The sequence below is a fragment of the Rhinopithecus bieti genome, unplaced genomic scaffold (assembly GCF_001698545.2).
Source record: "Rhinopithecus bieti isolate Rb0 unplaced genomic scaffold, ASM169854v2 scaffold_2574, whole genome shotgun sequence".
NCBI classification, from domain to species: domain Eukaryota; kingdom Metazoa; phylum Chordata; class Mammalia; order Primates; family Cercopithecidae; genus Rhinopithecus; species Rhinopithecus bieti.
The window spans coordinates 5,104,166-5,123,957 of record NW_016804493.1 but is presented as its reverse complement, the minus strand read 5'-3'; the positions used below and the strand labels follow the sequence as shown (position 1 = coordinate 5,123,957).

At 45.4% G+C, this 19,792-nt stretch overlaps 1 protein-coding gene across 1 annotated transcript in view; it reads right to left on the bottom strand.

Moving 5' to 3' along the window:
• Positions 1 to 19,792, bottom strand: part of WDR59 (WD repeat domain 59) — a 131,588-nt gene that overhangs the window by 60,651 nt on the left and 51,145 nt on the right. The window contains exons 6-8 of the mRNA XM_017868616.1: positions 18,536 to 18,573; positions 12,279 to 12,367; positions 6,497 to 6,613 (exon numbers count right to left, since the gene is read on the bottom strand). Of these exons, the coding sequence (XP_017724105.1) occupies positions 6,497 to 6,613; positions 12,279 to 12,367; positions 18,536 to 18,573 (244 nt within the window). The remainder of the gene's footprint in view (positions 1 to 6,496; positions 6,614 to 12,278; positions 12,368 to 18,535; positions 18,574 to 19,792) is intronic.

The window sequence follows — 19,792 nt, the reverse complement described above, 5'->3', positions numbered from 1 at the left end:
TTTTAAGAGATAGGGTCTCACTCTGTCACCTAAACTGGAGTGCAGTGGTTTGATCACAGCTCATTGCAGCCTCGAACTCCTGGGCTCAAGCAATCCTCCCGCCTTAGCCTACTGAGTAGCGGGGATGACAGGTGCATGCCACCAGTCCGGCTATCTTTTTATTTTTTAGAAACAGGGTCTTACCATGTTGTCTAGGCTCATTTTAAACTCCAGGCCTGAAGGAATCCTCCCACCTCAGCCTCTCAAGGTGCTAAGATTACAGGCATGAACCACCACACCTAGCCAAGAATACCTTTTGAAAATTGAGTCATGAAACATAATTTTTACACACACACCCTTGCTCCTTGATACTATTTATTTATTTATTTATTTGAGACAGGGTCTCACTCTGTCACCCAGGTTGGAGTGCAGTGGTGTGATCACAGCTCACTGCAGCCTCATCCTCCTCGGCTCCAACAATCCTCCTACCTCAGCCTTCTGGGTGGCTGAGACTACTGGTAGGCACCATCACACCAAGCTAATTTGTTTATTTTTTGTGGAGATGGGGTTTCACTATGTTGGCCGTGCTGGTCTCCAACTCCTGGGCTCAAGTGATCCTCCCTCCTCAGACTCCCAAAGTGCTGAGATTACATGCGTGAGCCACCATGCCCAGTCTTGATTCTTTATTGATTGTCCAGTTAATAGGGTGAAAGGATTTACAAATACCTTTTGATCACATTGGTATACATGCTTACTTCTGCTGCCTTAAAAATGTCAAATATTGGCCGGGCGCGGTGGCTCAAGCCTGTAATCCTAGCACTTTGGGAGGCCGAGACGGGCGGATCATAAGGTCAGGAGATCGAGACCATCCTGCCCAACATGGTGAAGCCCCGTCTCTACTAAAAAATACAAAAATCTAGCCGGGCGAGGTGGCAGGCGCCTGTAGTCCCAGCTACTCGGGAGGCTGAGGCAGGAGAATGGCGTAAACTCGGGAGGCGGAGCTTGCAGTGAGCTGAGATCCGGCCACTGCACTCCAGCCAGGGCGAGAGAGCGAGACCCCGTCCAAAAAAAAAAAAAAAAAAAAAAAGTCAAATATTATCTATGATTGTATGAGGATGTGTTTGCAAGATAATACATGCATTTCTTGCCTTATCAAGGAGAAAATTGAATATTTTGCCTTATATATTATGTGTTGACAAAGTTGGCCAAATGTTATGGATTTTCTTATAAAACAAAAATGACTTGTGGAAAAGATTTTTGTGGAAAACATGATATGGATAGTACACAAAAGGAATAAAACTAAAATGTCAGCCTGGGCAACATAGCAAGACCCCACCTCTACAAAAAACAAAATAATTTGACATGGTGGCATACACCTGTAGTCCTAGCAACTTGAGAGGCTGAGGTGGGAGGATCACTTGAGCCCAGCAATTCAAGGCTGCAGTGAGCTGTGATCATGCCACTTGTAGTGCAGCCTGGGTGACACAGTGAGACCCTGTCTCTAAAAAAGAAAAACAAAACCTAAAATGTAGGTTTTCTTTCCATTTAAACAGCAACTGATCACTGAGCACATCATTTGTTTAAAACAGTAAAAACTTAGTCTATATCTACAGAGCAGAGGTTCACCAAAATACTGTTACTTTTGTGTTTTCATAAAGCTCCTGAATTATTTGCCTAAATCTCATTTTTTAAAAAATGCTACCATTCTTAATAATTTTTATCACTTACTGCTGTATTTAACTTTAGTTTCACTATATATCAAGACTGTAATCATTTCTTATCTTTATTTTATTTATTCGGGGTTTTTTTTTTTTTTATTTTTTTTTATTTTTTGAGACGGAGTTTAGCTCTTGTTGCCCAGGCTGGAGTGCATATAGCATGATCTCAGCTCACTGCAACCTCCACCTCCTGGGTTCAAGCGATTCTCCTGCCTCAACCTCCCGAGTATGTGGCATGTACCACCACACCCAGCTATGTATTTTTAGTAGAGATGGAGTTACACCATGTTGGCCAGGCTGGTCACGAACTCCTGACCTCAGGTGATCCACCCGCCTTGGCCTCCCAAAGCGTTGGGATTACAGGCGTGAGCCACTGTGACAGCCATTTCTTATTTTTAGACCCTTATATGACAACTCTTTGTTGCCAAATTCAGGTCCTGTGTTCAAAATAATGGTCAAGATGTCTTTTCAGCTTAAACTACTTTTGCATTTCCCATATGGCCACATGGTAAACTATAAATCGCCCCTCAACTTATAAAAGGAATTATACTCAAAATAATTAGGTATGCTTGTCATTCTCCAGATTTCTAACGAGCTCCACACTGTCCATGCCGCCCTATTATCAAATCCACAGTGTGTGGAAAGCTAGCAAAGAAAAGTTCAGCCTCCCCAGATTAATTATATACAAGTAAAATGTTGTTAATATGAATACATTCTAGTAACTGTTTACTTTCATATTCACATTCATGAACATATTTATATTCATGTACAAAGGTCAGCATATAACTGTTAGCAAGATTAATGCCTTTTTTAAGAAAAAAAGAAAGATTTTGTTTCTAGATTTAAATATGCTCACCAACTGGTGACAATTATACAATTTATGGGATTAATTTGAGGACCCTGGAGATTTGACAACGTCCTCACTGTTCATAACATGCTCTTGCTCTCAAGGCAATCACTGATGCAGTCTTACAAAATGATTACATGTCATTTGCAAACAGAAAACTTCATTCTATTTCAATCTGATATAGGTAGTTATTACAAATTAACCGGAGCCATTCCATCCCCCTATTCACAGACAATTTCTCCTTTTCATTTACCCTTGCCAGAGGGTTCCTGCTACAAACTACAGATCAGAAAAAAGTCCTCTGAAGAAATATCAGGGGCTAGGTGTGGCTCACGCCTGTAATCCCAACACTTTCGGAGGCTGAAGCAGGAAGATTGCTTGAGCCCAGGAGTTCAAAACCAGCCTGGGCAACACGGTGAGACAAAATAGATATTTTTTCTTTATGTACAGATATACACATATCTACATAGAGATGAAGAAAGAGAAGTATAAAGAAATATCAGAAGAGCCTTGGTCAAAACTGAACCAGGTTTCCTTGAGTGTTGATACCCTAGGATATAGACTCAAAGCTGCATGTTTCTCATCAGAATGTACCAAGGGTGGTAGGGCACGGTGGCTCATTCCTGTAATCCCAGCACTTTGGGAGGCCGAGACAGGTAGATTGTTTGAGGTCAGGAGTTTGAGACCAGTCTGGCCAACATAGTGAAACTCCGTCTCTACTAAAAATACAAAAATTAGCCTGGCATGTTAGTGCACCCTTGTAATCCCAGCTACTGAGGGAGGCTGAGACATGAGAATTGCTTGAACCCGGGAGGCAGAGGTTGCAGTGAGCCAAGATCACGCCACTGCAATCCAGCCTGGGCAACAGAGCAAGACTCTGTCTCAAAAAAAAAAAGAATGTACCAAGGGACTATGACTGGATTTCCAGGACTCTCTTTGTCTAGAAGGCAGCAATTTTTGTGAAATAGGCTGCTGTTAACCCAAGATCAGGAAAAACAAAAAGATTTATGTAAAATGATATGAACTCATTTAATTGTAGTTAATGTTCTATTTCTAAGGGCCACATAAGAAAAATTCTTTTCTTTCTTCTTGATCTACCCCAACCTTCAAATCAATTGTTCTGTAGTTAAACAATTTACAAACTGAAGTGAAATACACATTCAGTGATAACCTTGCTCCAGCTGACCCCTTCGAATTTAGAAAATAAAATACAATAAAATAACTAATATTAATTATGAGCTAATTTTGTATTTTTACATTATATGGATAGTATACAAAAGGAATAAAACTAAAACACTAGCTTGGGCATTTGTCATATACACCTAAGAGTTGTCATATAAACCTAAGAATGATTATGTAGAAAAATTACACATATTGATCCCTATCTACTGAAAAAATGGTTGAATGTTATACAAAGTCCCTTTTATAAGTTTCTTCACTTTTTATGATCATGCTATTTACATACATTCAATAAAATTGTCTTGCTAGCACTGTGGGAGGCCGAGGTGGGTGGATCATGAGGTTAAGAGATTGAGACCAACCTGGCCAACATGGTGAAACCACGTCTCTACTAAAAATACAAAAGTTAGCTGGGCGTGTTGGCATGTGGCATGCACAGGAGAATCACTTGAACCTGGGAGGTGGAGGTTGCAGTGAGCCAAGATCGTGCCACTGCACTCCAGCCTGGGTAACAGAGCAAGATTCCATCTCAAAAAAAAAAAGAAAAAATTGTCTTGCTTCCAGGATATAGTGGAATAAATCAAATACCATGCCAAAAATCTCATTTCATTAATAAGCTAAGCCTGCTGGTAAAGAACAGAGAAGGCTCTTTGTATGGGGAAACAATGCCTATAAAGTCCTCCCAGGAAACTGGCTGTTACCTGCTTTATTACCTATGAAACCCCAGCCTCACGGGTAGGAAAGATGCCGCTGAGTATCAACAAACTTGGGCATCTCATAGAAAGAGGTAGAGTTGAACTGGATGGTTTCTGGTTTCCAAACTTGGGAGACAAGCTGATTGGGGTATGGGGACAGAAACCCAAATGTGACCGGGCATGGTAACTCCTGCCTGTAATCCCAGCACTTTGGGAGGCTGAGATGGGTGGATCACTTGAGGTTAGGAGTTCAAGACCATCCTGGCCAACATGGTTAAATCCCACCTGTACTAAAAATACAAAAATTAGTCAGGCATGATGGCGTGCATCTATAATCCCAGCTACTCGGGAGGCTGAGGCAGAAGAATCAGGAGTGGATGCTGCAGTGAGCTGAGATCACACCACTGCACTTCCGCCTGGGTGACAAAGCGAGACTCAGTCTCAAAAAAAAATAAAAATAAAAACAAAAAACCAAATGCAATATGGCCGGGCGCAGTGGCTCAAGCCTGTAATCCCAGCACTTTGGGAGGCCGAGACGGGCGGATCACGAGGTCAGGAGATCGAGACCATCCTGGCTAACACGGTGAAACCCCGTCCCTACTAAAATACAAAAAAAAAAAACTAGCCGGGCGAGGTGGCGGGCGCCTGTAGTCCCAGCTACTCCGGAGGCTGAGGCAGGAGAATGGCGTAAACCCGGGAGGCAGAGCTTGCAGTGAGCTGAGATCCGGCCACTGCACTCCAGCCCGGGCGACAGAACAAGACTCCGTCTCAAAAAAAAAAAACAAACAACAAACAAACAAAAAAAACCAAATGCAATATGAACAAACAAACAAAAAAAGTCACATCTGGCACATTAAAAATAACTTATAACCCTGAGGGATTTACAAACTTCAAGACAGGAGTTAACTTTTAACTTAGTGTATGACTGTAGTTTGCTAATCATATCACAAAGATGTCATATATGACTATATAAATACAACAAAGCATTAAATAAATGACACTGAATCATAAAATTGCTAAACCAACTTCTGTGGTCCAACCCCTGTCCTCAGAGACCTGACCACAAGGAGGAACTACTGGAGCAAAGATGACTCTGCCCTGCCATCATTCTGACCAAGGATGAACATCACATGCCACAGAGAGGAAAGGCAAACAAACAACGTTGTACCTTGTGATAAACCAAAAATAATCGGGTTACTGAAACACAAAAAATCTTGAGCATTTCCTGTAAGTTAGAGAATCACTAATAAAATGACTCTAGCCTGAAAACGTCAGAACTTTCTACATATGATAAGCATGTGAGGGAGCAGCTGTTTTTTCACCAGGAATAGACTAATTGTAAACTTTGCAACCTTAACAACTCTGTAGGCTTTTTTCTTTACTTATATCTGTTATGCATACCTAACTTCCTTGCAGCTTCTTTGCAAGGGAACCTCTTTCCCTTTCTTGAGGCAGAGTCTTGCTCGGTCGCCCAGGTTGGTGTGCAGTGGCTCAATCTCGGCTCAGTGCAACCTCTGCCTCCCGGGTTCAAGCGATTCTTGTGTCTCAGCCTCCTGAGTAGCTGGAATTACAGGTGTGCGCCACCACATCCAGCTAATTTTTGTATTTTTAGTAGAGATCAGGTTTCACCAGGTTGGCCAGGCTGGTCTCCAACTCCTGACCTCAAGTGATCTGCCCGCCTTGGCCTCCCAAAGTGCTGGGATTACAGGTGTGAGCCACTGCACCCGGCCAACTTCTTTCTCTTTCTAAGTACTTTTATCTCTGACCTCCTTTCACAAAGGGAAAGACGAAAACCTTCTGAACAAATTCTAAGAGACGTATCAGAGGAGATGCTGTGGCATGTCACTCTGCCATCGTAATGCAGCGTGGTTACGTTGAACAGCACCATGTTGGGTCTCGCTCTGTTGCATTTCGCTGGTCAACATAACCAAATTTATGTGTTCAATTGCCCAAGAAGCACATGCACCGTGAAATACATACTATGCTAAGACACTATAGCTTTCCTCCCAAGGTGGAATCGTACATCCCTGATGCCACCCAAACACTGCTCCTCCAACTTCCCCATGGGCGCCACTGACCTTCACAGAATTGTCTTGACTGGAGGTAGCAAGAATATGCTCGCTGTCTGGGTGCCAGTCCAGGCCATGGATTTTGGAGAGGTGGGCGGCTAGATATTCCACTGCTGTATTGGGTTTCTGCAACAGATCAGCACCGAATGTTATCGATTTAGAAAGAACTCATTGAGTGTCTACCACATAAAAGTCTGCTAGGTAGTGAGTGAGGATGCAAAAATACTACCAGATACTGTTTCTACCCTACACAGACTTTGTTTTGGTTAACCCAAACAAAACACCATCACCAAAAGACTCATCCAACTCTCCTTCACATGCTCTGGAAATGCGCCTGTGAGCCTCATTTCTTCCCACTTCAATGGAGGATACAAGGTAGTGGGTACTTTCCCCCCTGCTTTTTGTTTTATGAGACGAAGTCTTGCTCTGTGTGCAGTGGCACGATCACGGCTCACTGCAGCCTCAACTTACTGGGCTCAAGCAGTCCTCCCGCCTCAGCCCTCCAAATAGCTGGGACTACAGGTACATGCCACCTTGCCTGGCTAATTTTTTTGCATTTTTTGTAGAGATAGGGTTTTGCATGTTGTCCAGGCTGGTTTTGAACTCCTGGGCTCAAGCGACCCACCTGTTTTGGCCGCCCAAACGTCCTGGGATTACAGGCATGATCCACTGTGCCCAGCCTCACACTTTCAATAGCGCAATCTGACAATTCCCACTTGCCTTCCCCATGATCACCCAAGAAGAGGGACTGAGACATCCAAATGAGCCCAGCTTCAACAAAAGGGTAAAACCACCATCTTAAAGTGATGGAGTGCTAAGATTCCGAAGGAGAATGAATGTACATCACAAAAGAAAACAATACATGACTAATAAGCATAGAAAATAAACAGGCCGGGGGCGGTGGCTCACGCCTGTAATCCCGGCACCTTGGGAGGCCAAGGCGGGTGGATCACCTGAGGTCAGGAGTTTGTGACCAGCCTGGCCAACATGGTGAAGCTGGTCTTGAACTCCTGGCCTTAAGCAATCTTCTTGCCATGGCCTCCCAAAGTGCTGAGATTACAGGTTTGAGCCACTTTTCCCAGCCCAAAATTTTCCTATCTTAAGGGAATAATACAAACTCACAAAAGCTTTAGATATAAAAGAAGTTCGGCCGGGCGCGGTGGCTCAAGCCTGTAATCCCGGCACCTTGGGAGGCCAAGGCGGGTGGATCACCTGAGGTCAGGAGTTTGTGACCAGCCTGGCCAACATGGTGAAGCTGGTCTTGAACTCCTGGCCTTAAGCAATCTTCTTGCCATGGCCTCCCAAAGTGCTGAGATTACAGGTTTGAGCCACTTTTCCCAGCCCAAAATTTTTCCTATCTTAAGGGAATAATACAAACTCACAAAAAGCTTTAGATATAAAAGAAGTTCGGCCGGGCGCGGTGGCTCACGCCTGTAATCCCGGCACCTTGGGAGGCCAAGGCGGGTGGATCACCTGAGGTCAGGAGTTTGTGACCAGCCTGGCCAACATGGTGAAGCTGGTCTTGAACTCCTGGCCTTAAGCAATCTTCTTGCCATGGCCTCCCAAAGTGCTGAGATTACAGGTTTGAGCCACTTTTCCCAGCCCAAAATTTTTCCTATCTTAAGGGAATAATACAAACTCACAAAAAGCTTTAGATATAAAAGAAGTTCGGCCGGGCGCGGTGGCTCACGCCTGTAATCCCGGCACCTTGGGAGGCCAAGGCGGGTGGATCACCTGAGGTCAGGAGTTTGTGACCAGCCTGGCCAACATGGTGAAGCTGGTCTTGAACTCCTGGCCTTAAGCAATCTTCTTGCCATGGCCTCCCAAAGTGCTGAGATTACAGGTTTGAGCCACTTTTCCCAGCCCAAAATTTTCCTATCTTAAGGGAATAATACAAACTCACAAAAAGCTTTAGATATAAAAGAAGTTCGGCCGGGCGCGGTGGCTCAAGCCTGTAATCCCAGCACTTTGGGAGGCCGAGGCGGGCGGATCACGAGGTCAGGAGATCGAGACCATCCTGGCTAACACGGTGAAACCCCGTCTCTACTAAAAAATACAAAATCTAGCCGGGCGAGGTGGCGGGCGCCTGTAGTCCCAGCTACTCGGGAGGCTGAGGCAGGAGAATGGCGTAAACCCGGGAGGCGGAGCTTGCAGTGAGCTGAGATCCGGCCACTGCACTCCAGCCCGGGTGACAGAGCGAGACTCCGTCTCAAAAAAAAAAAAAAAAAAGAAGTTCATCTTGATGTTATCTGAAACACTAGAAAACCAGAAAAAACCTAAATGATCAACAAATGGGAAATAATGAAGCTGAATCAATATCCTACAGCTATGTGACACCATATAATTTATACAATATGATGCAGCCACTGAAAGCTATACTTAGAGCTTACAGTATGAGGATAATGCATCTGTTGTAATGTTAAATGAAAAAAAAGTGTATACAACTACATACACAGTATGACAAACTAAGTTAAAAAAAAAAAAAAGCATAAAACAGAAAACACCAAAATGTTAGCATTTGTCTCTGGGTAGTAGGATTATGAATGATTTTTATTTTTTCATTTATATTTTCTACAAAGAGCTTGTATTACTTCTATAATTAGCATTATAGAGGTTAAGAGTGCAATCTCTAGGCTGGGTGCCGTGGCTCACACCTGTAATCCCAAGGTTTTAGGAAGCCAAAGCAGGAGGATCACTTGAGACCAGAAGTCAAGACCAGCCTGGGCAACACAGTAAGATTACCATCTATACAAAAAAATTTTGTTTTAATTACCTCATCATGGTGGTGCATACCCGCAGTCCCAGCTACTCAGGTGGGAGGATCACTTCAGTGCAGGAGTTTGAGGCTGCAGTGAGCTATGATTGTACAACTGCACTCCGACCTGGGAGACAGAGGGAGACTCTGTCTCAAAAACAAAAGAAGAGTGCAGTCTCTAGCACCAGCCTGCCTGGGTTCAAATTTTGGCAGCAAATTGTGCTTTGGTTTACGCATCTGTAGAACAGGGATAACTATAGCACCTAATGGCCCGGTGCAGTGGCTCACGCCTGTAATTCCAGCACTTTGGGAGGCGGAGACGGGTGGATCACCTGTGGCCAGGAGTCGAGACCAGCCTGACCAACACGGTGAAACCCTGTCTCTACTAAAAATACAAAAATTAGCCAGATTTGGTGGTGGGCACCTGTAATCCCAGCTACTCAGGAGGCTGAGGCAAGAGAATTGCTTGAACCTGGGAGGTAGAGGTTGCAGTGAGCCAAGATCACGCCATTGTACTCCAGCCTAGGCAACAGAGCGAGACTCTGTCTCAAAAAAAAAAAAAAAAAAAAAACCTTTACTTTAAAGGCTAATTATAAAGAGACATTAATCAATAAATGTAAAGCTCTTAAAATAATGCTTATGTACAATAAATGCTCAGTAAACGTTAATATGTTAGTCATACATGAGTTTGGGTTAAAATTCACTATCAGCGCTGACACGTTGAAGTTTGTAATGCTTGTTGCAATCAGTGCTGCTTTGACACTACAAAGCTCCAGAGAAGTGAAAATATAATCAACAAGTTCTGCAACTCACCTGAGCAGAAGTCCTAAGTATCATTATTTTTAGTTTATTTATTTATTTATTTATTTATTTATTTATTTATTTTTGAGACAGAGGCTCACTCTGTCGCCCAGGTTGGAGTGCAGTTGCATGATCTTGGCTCACTGCAACCTCCGCCTCCTGGGTTCAAGTGATTCTCCTGCCTCAGCCTCCGAGTAGCTGGGACTACAGGCGTGCAGCACCACCCCTAGCTAATTTTTGTATTTTTAGTAGAGATGGGGTTTCACTATGTTGGCCAGAAATGGTCACGATCTCTTGACCTCATGATCCACCTGACTAGGCCTCCCAAAGTGCTGGGATTACAGGTGTGAGCCACCGCCCCTGGCCCTAAGTATCATTATTAATTAAAAAAAAGAAAAAAAGCTAAAACCCTTTCAATAAAATAGATAAAAAGATTTGCTGAGGGAAATTAGTGTTATCAGTTACCTCCTTTCTAATCAGGAGACTAGAAAATGCTGTTCTAGTGACAAACTGAATAAAACCAATCACTAATTAAAGAAATAATGAAGGCCAGGAGCAGTGGCTCATGTCCGTAATCCCAGCACTTTGGGAGGCTGAGGTGGGAGGATCGCTTGACCCCAGGAGTTCAAGACCAGCCTGGACAACATAGGGAGACCTTGTCTCTACAAAAAAATATTTTTAAAAATTGGCTGGGTGTGATGGCAGGTACTTGTAGTCCCAGTTACTCAGGAGGCTGAGGCAGGAGAATAGCTTGAGCCCAAGAGGTCGAGGCTGTAATGAGCTATAGTCACACCACTACACTCCAGCCTGTGTGACAGAGTGAGGCTCCATCTCAAAAAAAAAAAAAAGAGAGAAAGGGAAAATGGCCATACAGGAACAGAAGACAAAAACTAACATGTAGAAGATGCGGCTGGGCGCAGTGGCTCACGCCTGTAATTCCAACACTTTGGGAGGCTGAGGCAGGCAGATCACTTGAGGTCAGGAGTTCAAGACCATCCTGGCCAACATGGTGAAACTCCATCTGTACTAAAAATACAAAAATTACCTGGGTGTGGTGGTACGCGCCTACAGTCCCAGCTACTCGGGATGCTGAGGCAGGAGAATCACTTGAACCCAGGAGGCAGAGGTTGCAGTGAGCGAAGGTCCCCACTGCACTCCAGCCCGGGCAACAGAGCCAGACTCCATCTCAAGAAAAAATTAAAAAAGAAGATGCACCTGCCCAACCTCTACGAAATCACCTTCTCACCTAAGAGCTACCTAAGGCAGAGGGCTTCTGCCACATAAGGCTTCCCCAGCATGCCTGGAGCCTGATGCAGCAGACAGGATCTGCCACGCCTCATCTCTGCTCCACTTTCTGCTTCTCTTCCAAATGTATGAAGGGAAGGGAGCAGTCGGAAGATAAGATGGTGGAGTCATCCCTGAACAAGCCATCCCCACAATGCCTGAGCATCTCTAGCCCCAGGTCTCACAGGCAGTGAGCAGGATTTACATCCAGGTCTCATGGCAGTGATGGCTCTGTTCATTATTACTCAACAGTCTGGCAGTCAATATGGGGGAGGCCTTTTCCCTGTGCCATGACCCTCACTGAAGCCAACACAACCAACTTCAGCAGACTTTCCATTACAGTCACAACCAAGGACCCGGTGCTATTTCCATCCCTAGATGTCCCATGGGCTGCTGCAGTGAGAACGTATGATCGATATGCAGGCTACTTTGAGGCTGATGGGACATCTAGGCTTATAAGGGGAAATTTAAGCATCATGAGTGCCTGCCTCGCTCATCGTTACTGGAAGTATTCAGGATGGCAGGCATCCAAGAACAAATACATTTCACTTTGCAAGCACGGGCAGGGATGAGACACCTGCTGACAATTCTAGAATAGTGTCTGGGCTCCACGGCTTAACCCCAGTGATACACACAGTTAGTGTCTTTATTTTGGAGGAAACTGAGGTTAAGAGAAGTGACAGTGGCTGGCTTACCTGGTGTCATAATTAGGAGGTGGCAAAATGGGGCTGATTTTCTCAACCACTGTTGCTAATGTCTCACTTCCCTAGCTTCCTTCAACATTGGACTGAGACGCAAATATCATCTGGTACTACAAGCTTAAAATGAGCATTTACCATGCTGCCCAGGGTTCCTCGGACTCTCAAGATGAGCCCCGGCATTCATAAAGTCATCTTCACACCCTCTGGGAGGGATCAAAGACCAACAAGGGGGAAAAAAGAGATTACTCACCCTCTTATCCCATATCCGCACATCACCATCATGGCTGGTGGCAAGGCAGTTAGCATTTTTTTTATTCCATTTGACCTGGGAGGCACCCGCTGCAAAGAAAAATCAGGGAAGAAAGCTGCTGCCCTCGGTGCCTTCGGAAGCAGAGCAGAGCACAGCCAGGGGAGCTGGATAATGAGTTCTGGCTGAATAAGCCCAGAACCCTGCAAGTTTCTATGACTACACCAACTCCACTATTCTAGATAAAATGAAGCCAAAAAATAAATGAATTAACACATGGAACAGGATCATAGTCACCTAAATGAGGAAATCATCTCAGGGGAAAAAATCCACAGGTTACTCTGAGCAGAATCAGCAGGAAGATGTAGTTTCTTACAGAGCAGTAGTTGAGCATGGCACTGCTGGCTGGTAATTGACTTGTCACACAACCTGACCATTTCTCATCCCCAAATGACACCCGCTCGCACTCCTAATCAGAACAGCCTCAGCTCTTATGCCTGCCCCTTCTTCTTTTTTTAATTGTTGAGCAATAGTCTCAGAAAAACACAGCCTTAGCTGAAGATCAACTACAGAATAAGCCCCAGTGGTGACCAGTTCTGCCCCAAGGGTTACATGCCCCCGGCACCCCATCTCCCCATCAGCTGTGTCAGCCATGGCCAGTGGCACCACATTGATAAGGGAAAGGGAGCACCCTCGGCAGTGTGTGACCTCAGTCCTTTTCCCTCTCCGCCAGTACAGAGTGTCATTGATACATCAGTGACAAAAGGGCTACTTAGGAGACACAATGTGAGATGCCAGGAAGAGCTGAGACATGGAAAACCGGGACATAGTGGCACTTCTAGCTGACTCCTAAAAAATAAATCATTAATCAAGAACCAAACCAGAACCAAAGTGACAGCACTGCTTCCTGCCTCCTCCTGCCCTTGCTCACAGCACACATGACATTACTGCCGTGACACTGGTCCCTCTGCCTGGTGTTTATTACTGGAGAAACCCATAGTAGATCCACAGCTTTGGAGAGTTACTAGATCCAAAAAGTGTAGGACAGAGCAATGACTCAGAACCTAACAGGATATAGAGCATTAGGCCCAGAACTTGGTCCTGTCCAAGGATATGCTGTGTTGGTTTTGATGAGGCTATTTGTCTGTCTTGTTCTTTCTTGAGACATAGGGTATCTTAAGTCATCTAAAAACAAATGGAGACCAGTGAAAATGAAGCAAGGAACAGTGTCAGGAGGTGGTTTCTTTGCAAGGAAGGATATCAGCTGGAGGAGAAAGTGCGTGAGAAGAACTTGCTCTACCTCCTCTTGACAGAGTTACTTAAGAGTCCAAGAGAACACACCTTTCTCAGTGGAAAGCCATCAGAACTGGAGGGCTCACAAAGGACTCTGGGAAGCCCCCCAGTGCAATCTACTTTATCGAGATCACGTATACCAGGGGCTGGGCGCAGTGGCTCACGCCTGTAATCCCAGCACTTTGGAAGGCCGAAGCGGGTGGATCACCTGAGGTCAGGAGTTCACGACCAGCCTGGCAAACATGGCGAAACCGTGTCTCTACTAAAAATAAAAAAATTAGCCAGGCGTGCTGGCGTACACCTGTAATCCCAGCTACTTGGGAGACCAAGGCAGGAGAATCACTTAAACCCATGAGGGAGAGATTGCAGTGAGCCAAGATTGCACCACTGCACTCCGGCCTGGGCAACAGAGCAAGACTCTGTCTCAAAAAAAAAAAAAAAAAAAATCATTACACCAGGGTCAGATGGACGTCCCAGGCTATGAAAGCTCTCAGACACAGAGAACACTCTGGAATACTTACAACGTGACCCCCTATCCCAAAGGGCATGAATAATGTGACCCCTTAGAGATGGGGACCATGGGCTCTGGGGAGCAGGCAGTACCTGAGGCTGCACCACTCGGGGGATGTTAGGTCCAGCAGCTTATCAAGGTCCACAAGCCTCTCACTTGCCTCTTTTCCCCTACGGTAGCTCTGCCACCACTGAGAAACCTCACTGGGTACAAAGGAAAGAAGTCTCCTACTTCCATTTTTTTAGAAAGATCTATAACAGAAAAAAAAAGCAATGAGAACAAGCAGGCTAAAAAAAGAACCACTTTCAGCTGGGCGTGGCAGCTCATGCCATAATCCCAGCACTTTGGGAGGCCGAGGCAGGTGGGCCATGAGGTCAGGAGCCGGAGACCAGCCTGGCCCATATGGTGAAACTCCGTCTCTACTAAAAATAGAAAAATTAGCTGGGTGTGGTGGCCCATGCCTGTAGTCCCAGCTGCTTGGGAGGTTGAGGCAAGAGAATTGCTTGAACCCAGGAGGTAGAGGTTGCGGTGAGCCAAGATCGCATCACTGCACTACAGCCTGGACAACAGAGCAAGACTCCATCTCAAAAAAAAAAGAGCCACTTTCCTTTTAGGCTTTCCCTAAAACCAATCTAACTCAGAAATCTATAAATGTGGCCGGGCACAGTGGCTCACGCCTGTAACCCCAGCACTTTGGGAGGCTGAGACGGGCGCGTCACGTGGTCAGGAGATCGAAACCATACTGGCTAACGTGGTGAAATCCCGTCTCTACGAAAAATACAAAAAAGTAGCCGGGCGTAGTGGCTGGTGCCTGTAGTCACAGCTACTCAGGAGGCTGAGGCAGGAGAATGGCGAGAACCTGGGAGAGAGAGCTTGCAGTGAGCCGAGATTGCGCCACTGCACTCCAGACTGGGAGACAGAGCAAGGTTCTATCTCNTTAGCTGGGTGTGGTGGCCCATGCCTGTAGTCCCAGCTGCTTGGGAGGTTGAGGCAAGAGAATTGCTTGAACCCAGGAGGTAGAGGTTGCGGTGAGCCAAGATCGCATCACTGCACTACAGCCTGGACAACAGAGCAAGACTCCATCTCAAAAAAAAAAGAGCCACTTTCCTTTTTAGGCTTTCCCTAAAACCAATCTAACTCAGAAATCTATAAATGTGGCCGGGCACAGTGGCTCACGCCTGTAACCCCAGCACTTTGGGAGGCTGAGACGGGCGCGTCACGTGGTCAGGAGATCGAAACCATACTGGCTAACGTGGTGAAATCCCGTCTCTACGAAAATACAAAAAAGTAGCCGGGCGTAGTGGCTGGTGCCTGTAGTCACAGCTACTCAGGAGGCTGAGGCAGGAGAATGGCGAGAACCTGGGAGAGAGAGCTTGCAGTGAGCCGAGATTGCGCCACTGCACTCCAGACTGGGAGACAGAGCAAGGTTCTATCTCAAAAAAAAAAAAAAAAAAAGGCCGGGCGCGGTGGCTCAAGCCTGTAATCCCAGCACTTTGGGAGGCCGAGACGGGTGGATCACGAGGTCAGGAGATCGAGACCATCCTGGCTAACACGGTGAAACCCCGTCTCTACTAAAAAATACAAAAAACTAGCTGGGCGTGGTGGTGGGCGCCTGTAGTCCCAGCTGCTCAGGAGGCTGAGGCAGGAGAATGGCGTGAACCCGGGAGGCGGAGCTTGAGCCACTACACTCCAGCCTGGGCGACAGAGCGAGACTCCGTCTCAAAAAAAAAAAAAAAAAAGAAACCTATAAATGTAAGTAACAAAGTCAGGAGAACATGATTGAGGCATCTATAGACCATCTGTATTTCTACTCAGTTACACGCCCTCTCTGGCCAGTCTATGTCTCAGATCATAAGTATCTAAAGCAGGTGGGGGTCGGGGGGTAGAGCAGTAGAACTGTTAAGCACTTAGCACAGAAGCACAGGTATTCGATTCATATATCCATGCAACAAATGCTTAGTCCCCCTTATCCACAGTTCTACCTTCTGCAGTGTCAGTCACCCCCGGTACAGTACAAGGAGATATTCTGAGAGAAAGACAGACCACATTCACATAACCTTTATTGTGGTACAGTGTTATAATTGTTCTATTTTATTATTATTAGTTGTTGTTGTTAATCACTTACTGTGCCTTATTTATAAATTAAACCTTCTCCAAGTTATGTATGTACAGAAAAAAAATAGTATATTTGGTTCAGTATTATCTGTGGTTTCAGGCATCCAGTGGGGGTCTTGGACTGTGTCCCCTGAGAATGGTGGGGGGGGATTACTGTATTACTATATTAAGTATCTCCTTGGATCAGTCACAAATGCCTGTAGTGCACAAATACATACACTAGTCTACAGAACTGAATAAGAAAGAAATGGTTTCTGCCTGGGCGCGGTGGCTCGCGCCTATAATCCCAACACTTTAGGAGGCCGAGGCAGGCAGATCACTTGAGGTCAGGAGTTCGAGACCAGCCTGGCCAACATGGTAAAACCCTGTCTCTACTAAAAATACAAAAATTAGCTGGGTGTGGTGGTACGTGCCTGTAATCCCAGCTACTCAGGAGGCTGAGGTGGGAGAAACGCTTGAACAACAGAGGTGGAGGTTGCAGTGAGCTAAGATTCCGCCACTGCACTCCAACCTGGGTGACAGAGTGAGGATCTGTCTCAAAAAAGAAAGAAAAAAAAAAAAAGAAAGAAAAGAAAAGAGGTTTCTAACTTCACAAATCATATCACCCAGCTGCTAATACAATCATGATGCTACAGGACTTTACATAAAAAGGCGTGGGGGTACAGAAGGAAAAAGAACCATGTACAGTAACCATTTCAGAGCAAACACCAAATGTGTGTTCCAATGCACCAAGGAGAGGCAAAGGACAGAATTTAAGAAACAGATAATACATGCTTTTATAAAGGATGCCAAAATATTGACAATTTAGCTTTATCTCTGTGGAATAAGTTATACCAGTTCTATTCCACATTCTACTCTCAGGAAGCGCTGGGAATATTCCCTAGTAGCCCCAGCTGAGAATTCCAGAAAAGGTCAGTTCCAACTAAGCAATGAAAACAGGTAGATCAGAATGTAACTACAAAGATTTGGTTCATCCATGTTAAACTTAACACCATGGGCCAGGTACGGTGGCTCAAGCCTGTAATCCCAGCACTTTGGGAGGCCAAGGTAGGTGGATCACCTGAGGTCAGGAGTTCGAGACCAGCCTGACCAACGTGGAGAAACTCCATCTTTATTAAAAACACAAAATTAGCTGGGCATGGTGGCACATGCCTGTAATCCCGCCATTGCACTCTAGCCTGGGCAACAAGAGCAAAACTCTGTCTCAAAAAAACAAAAACAAAAACAAAAAACACCATGCAGATACAATCAGTGTAATCCAATTGTGGAGAAACCACAGGATGAACCACTGCTTTAATAAACTACAGGAAAAGAAAACACAAATCCAAAAGGAGGAGAGAGACTTAAAAGATGAGAAATATGTCAACCACTTACACGTATGGACTTTATGTAGATTCTTATTCAAACCATTTTCAAACAATTTGTAAATAAAAGGAGAGAGAGACTATTGGGGAAATCTGAATGCTGCTTAGATACTTGATGATATTAAAGAGTTACTGTTAATATTTTAGGTATTTTAAGTATGGTACTGGGATTCTTCTTTTGTAAAAATATACACTGAAATACTTGTTGAAGAAATGATATGATACCTAGCTTCAAAATAATCACAAGGGGGCCAGGCATGGTGGCTCACACCCGTAATCCCAGCACTTTGGGAGGCCGAGGCAGGAAGATCACTTGAGGTTAGGAGTTCAAGACCAGCCTGGCCAATATGGTGAAACCTGTCTCTACTAAAAATACAAAAATCACCCGGGTGTGGTGGCAGGCGCCTGTAATCCCAGTTGTTTGGGAGGCTGAAGCAGGAGAATTGCTTGAACCTGGGAAGCAGAGGCTGCAGTGAGCCGAGGTTGCACTACTGCACTTCAGCCTGGGCAATGAGAGCGAGACCTCTGTCTCAGAAAAGAAAAAAAAATCACAAGGGGAATGAAGGTGGAGGTGAAATAGTGGGTGGAGGAAAAGATGAAATAAAATTGGATGTATGATGACAAGTGTTGAAGCTGACGATGAACACAGGCAGTTCATTTTCTTCTCCCTATTTTTACAGAATGTTTGAAATTTTCCACCACAAAAAGGTTAAAACAAATCAACTTGGCTCTTGTCCTTGGACTCTGAAATGAGGTCCTGCTCCACACCCAACAGTCCTAACTGTGGCTTCTGGGAGCAGCCTAAAGTGAACCTCTTGCAACAACATGGAACTCACGATTCCACTCGGCCATGGCACAGCCCAGGGAGAGGCAGAGAGGAAGATGGAAAGGAATAGGAAGGAACAGGAAAGAACTGGAAGGAAGAAAATGAAGACAAACTGAGGTGCACGGGCGAGGTGGGAGAAGCATACACTCACCAACAGCAGATAGTGCAACAGTAGGTTTCCTTGTGTCTCTGAAATACGAAAATAAAAAATCAAATCCCCAATTTATATGCCACCACCCACCTGGTATTTTTCACCCTTTGTACACAATTCTTCGCTTTCCTTTCAGCCGGAACTTGGAGTAGTAGGTAGATCCGCTGTGAGGGCCTTAAAAAGACGTATAGAGACCTGCTGGCCAGGCGCAGTGGCTCATGCCAGCACTTCGGGAGGCTGAGGTGGGTGCATCACCTGAGGTCAGAGTTGAAAACCAGCCTGACCAACATGGTGACACCCTGTCTCTACTAAAAATACAAAAATTAGCCAAGTGTGGCAGGCACCTAAAATCCCAGCTACTCGGGAGGCCGAAGCAGGAGAATTGTTTGAACCAGGGAGGCAGAGGTTGCAGTGAGCCAAGATCGCACCACTGCACTCCAGCCAGGAAGATAAGAGCAAAACTCTGTCTAAAAAAAAAAAAGAATAGAAAAGGAAAGAAAGAGGAAGGAAGGAAGGAAGGAAGGGAGGGAGGAAGGGAGGAAGGGAGGAAGGGAGGAAGGGAGGAAGGGAGGAAGGAAGGAAGGAAGGAAGGAAGAAAGGAAGGAAGGAAGGAAGGAAGGGAAAAAAGCAAGAAAACAAACTACAGGCCATGTACAACGGCTCACACCTGTAATCCCAACACTTTGGGAGACCAAGGTGGAAGGACTGCTTGAGGCCAGGAGTTTGAGATCAGCCTGACAACACAGCAAGACTCTGTCTCTACAAAAAAAAAAACTAAAAAATAAAAATTAGGCCAGGCACGGTGGCTCATGCCTGTAATCCCAGCACTTTGGGAGGCTGAGGCAGGTGGATCACGAGGTCAGGAGATTGAGACCATCCTGGCTAACACAGTGAAACCCCGTCTCTACTAAAAACACACAAAAAAATTAGCCGGGCGTGGTGGCGGGTACCTATAGCCCAGCTACTTGGGAAGCTGAGGCAGGAGAATGGTGTGAACCTGGGAGGCAGAGCTGGCAGTGAGCCAAGATCGCGCCACTGCACTCCAGCCTGGGCGACAGAGCGAGACTCCATCTCAAAATAAATAAATAAATAAATAAATAAATATTGGCTGGGCATGGTGGCAAGTGCCTGTGGTCCCAGGTACTCAAGAGGCGGAAGTGAGAGGGTCAGTTGAGCCCAGCGTTTCAAGACTGTACTGAGCTGAGATGACACCACAGTACTCCAGCCTGGGTGACAGAGTAAGACCATGTCTCAAAA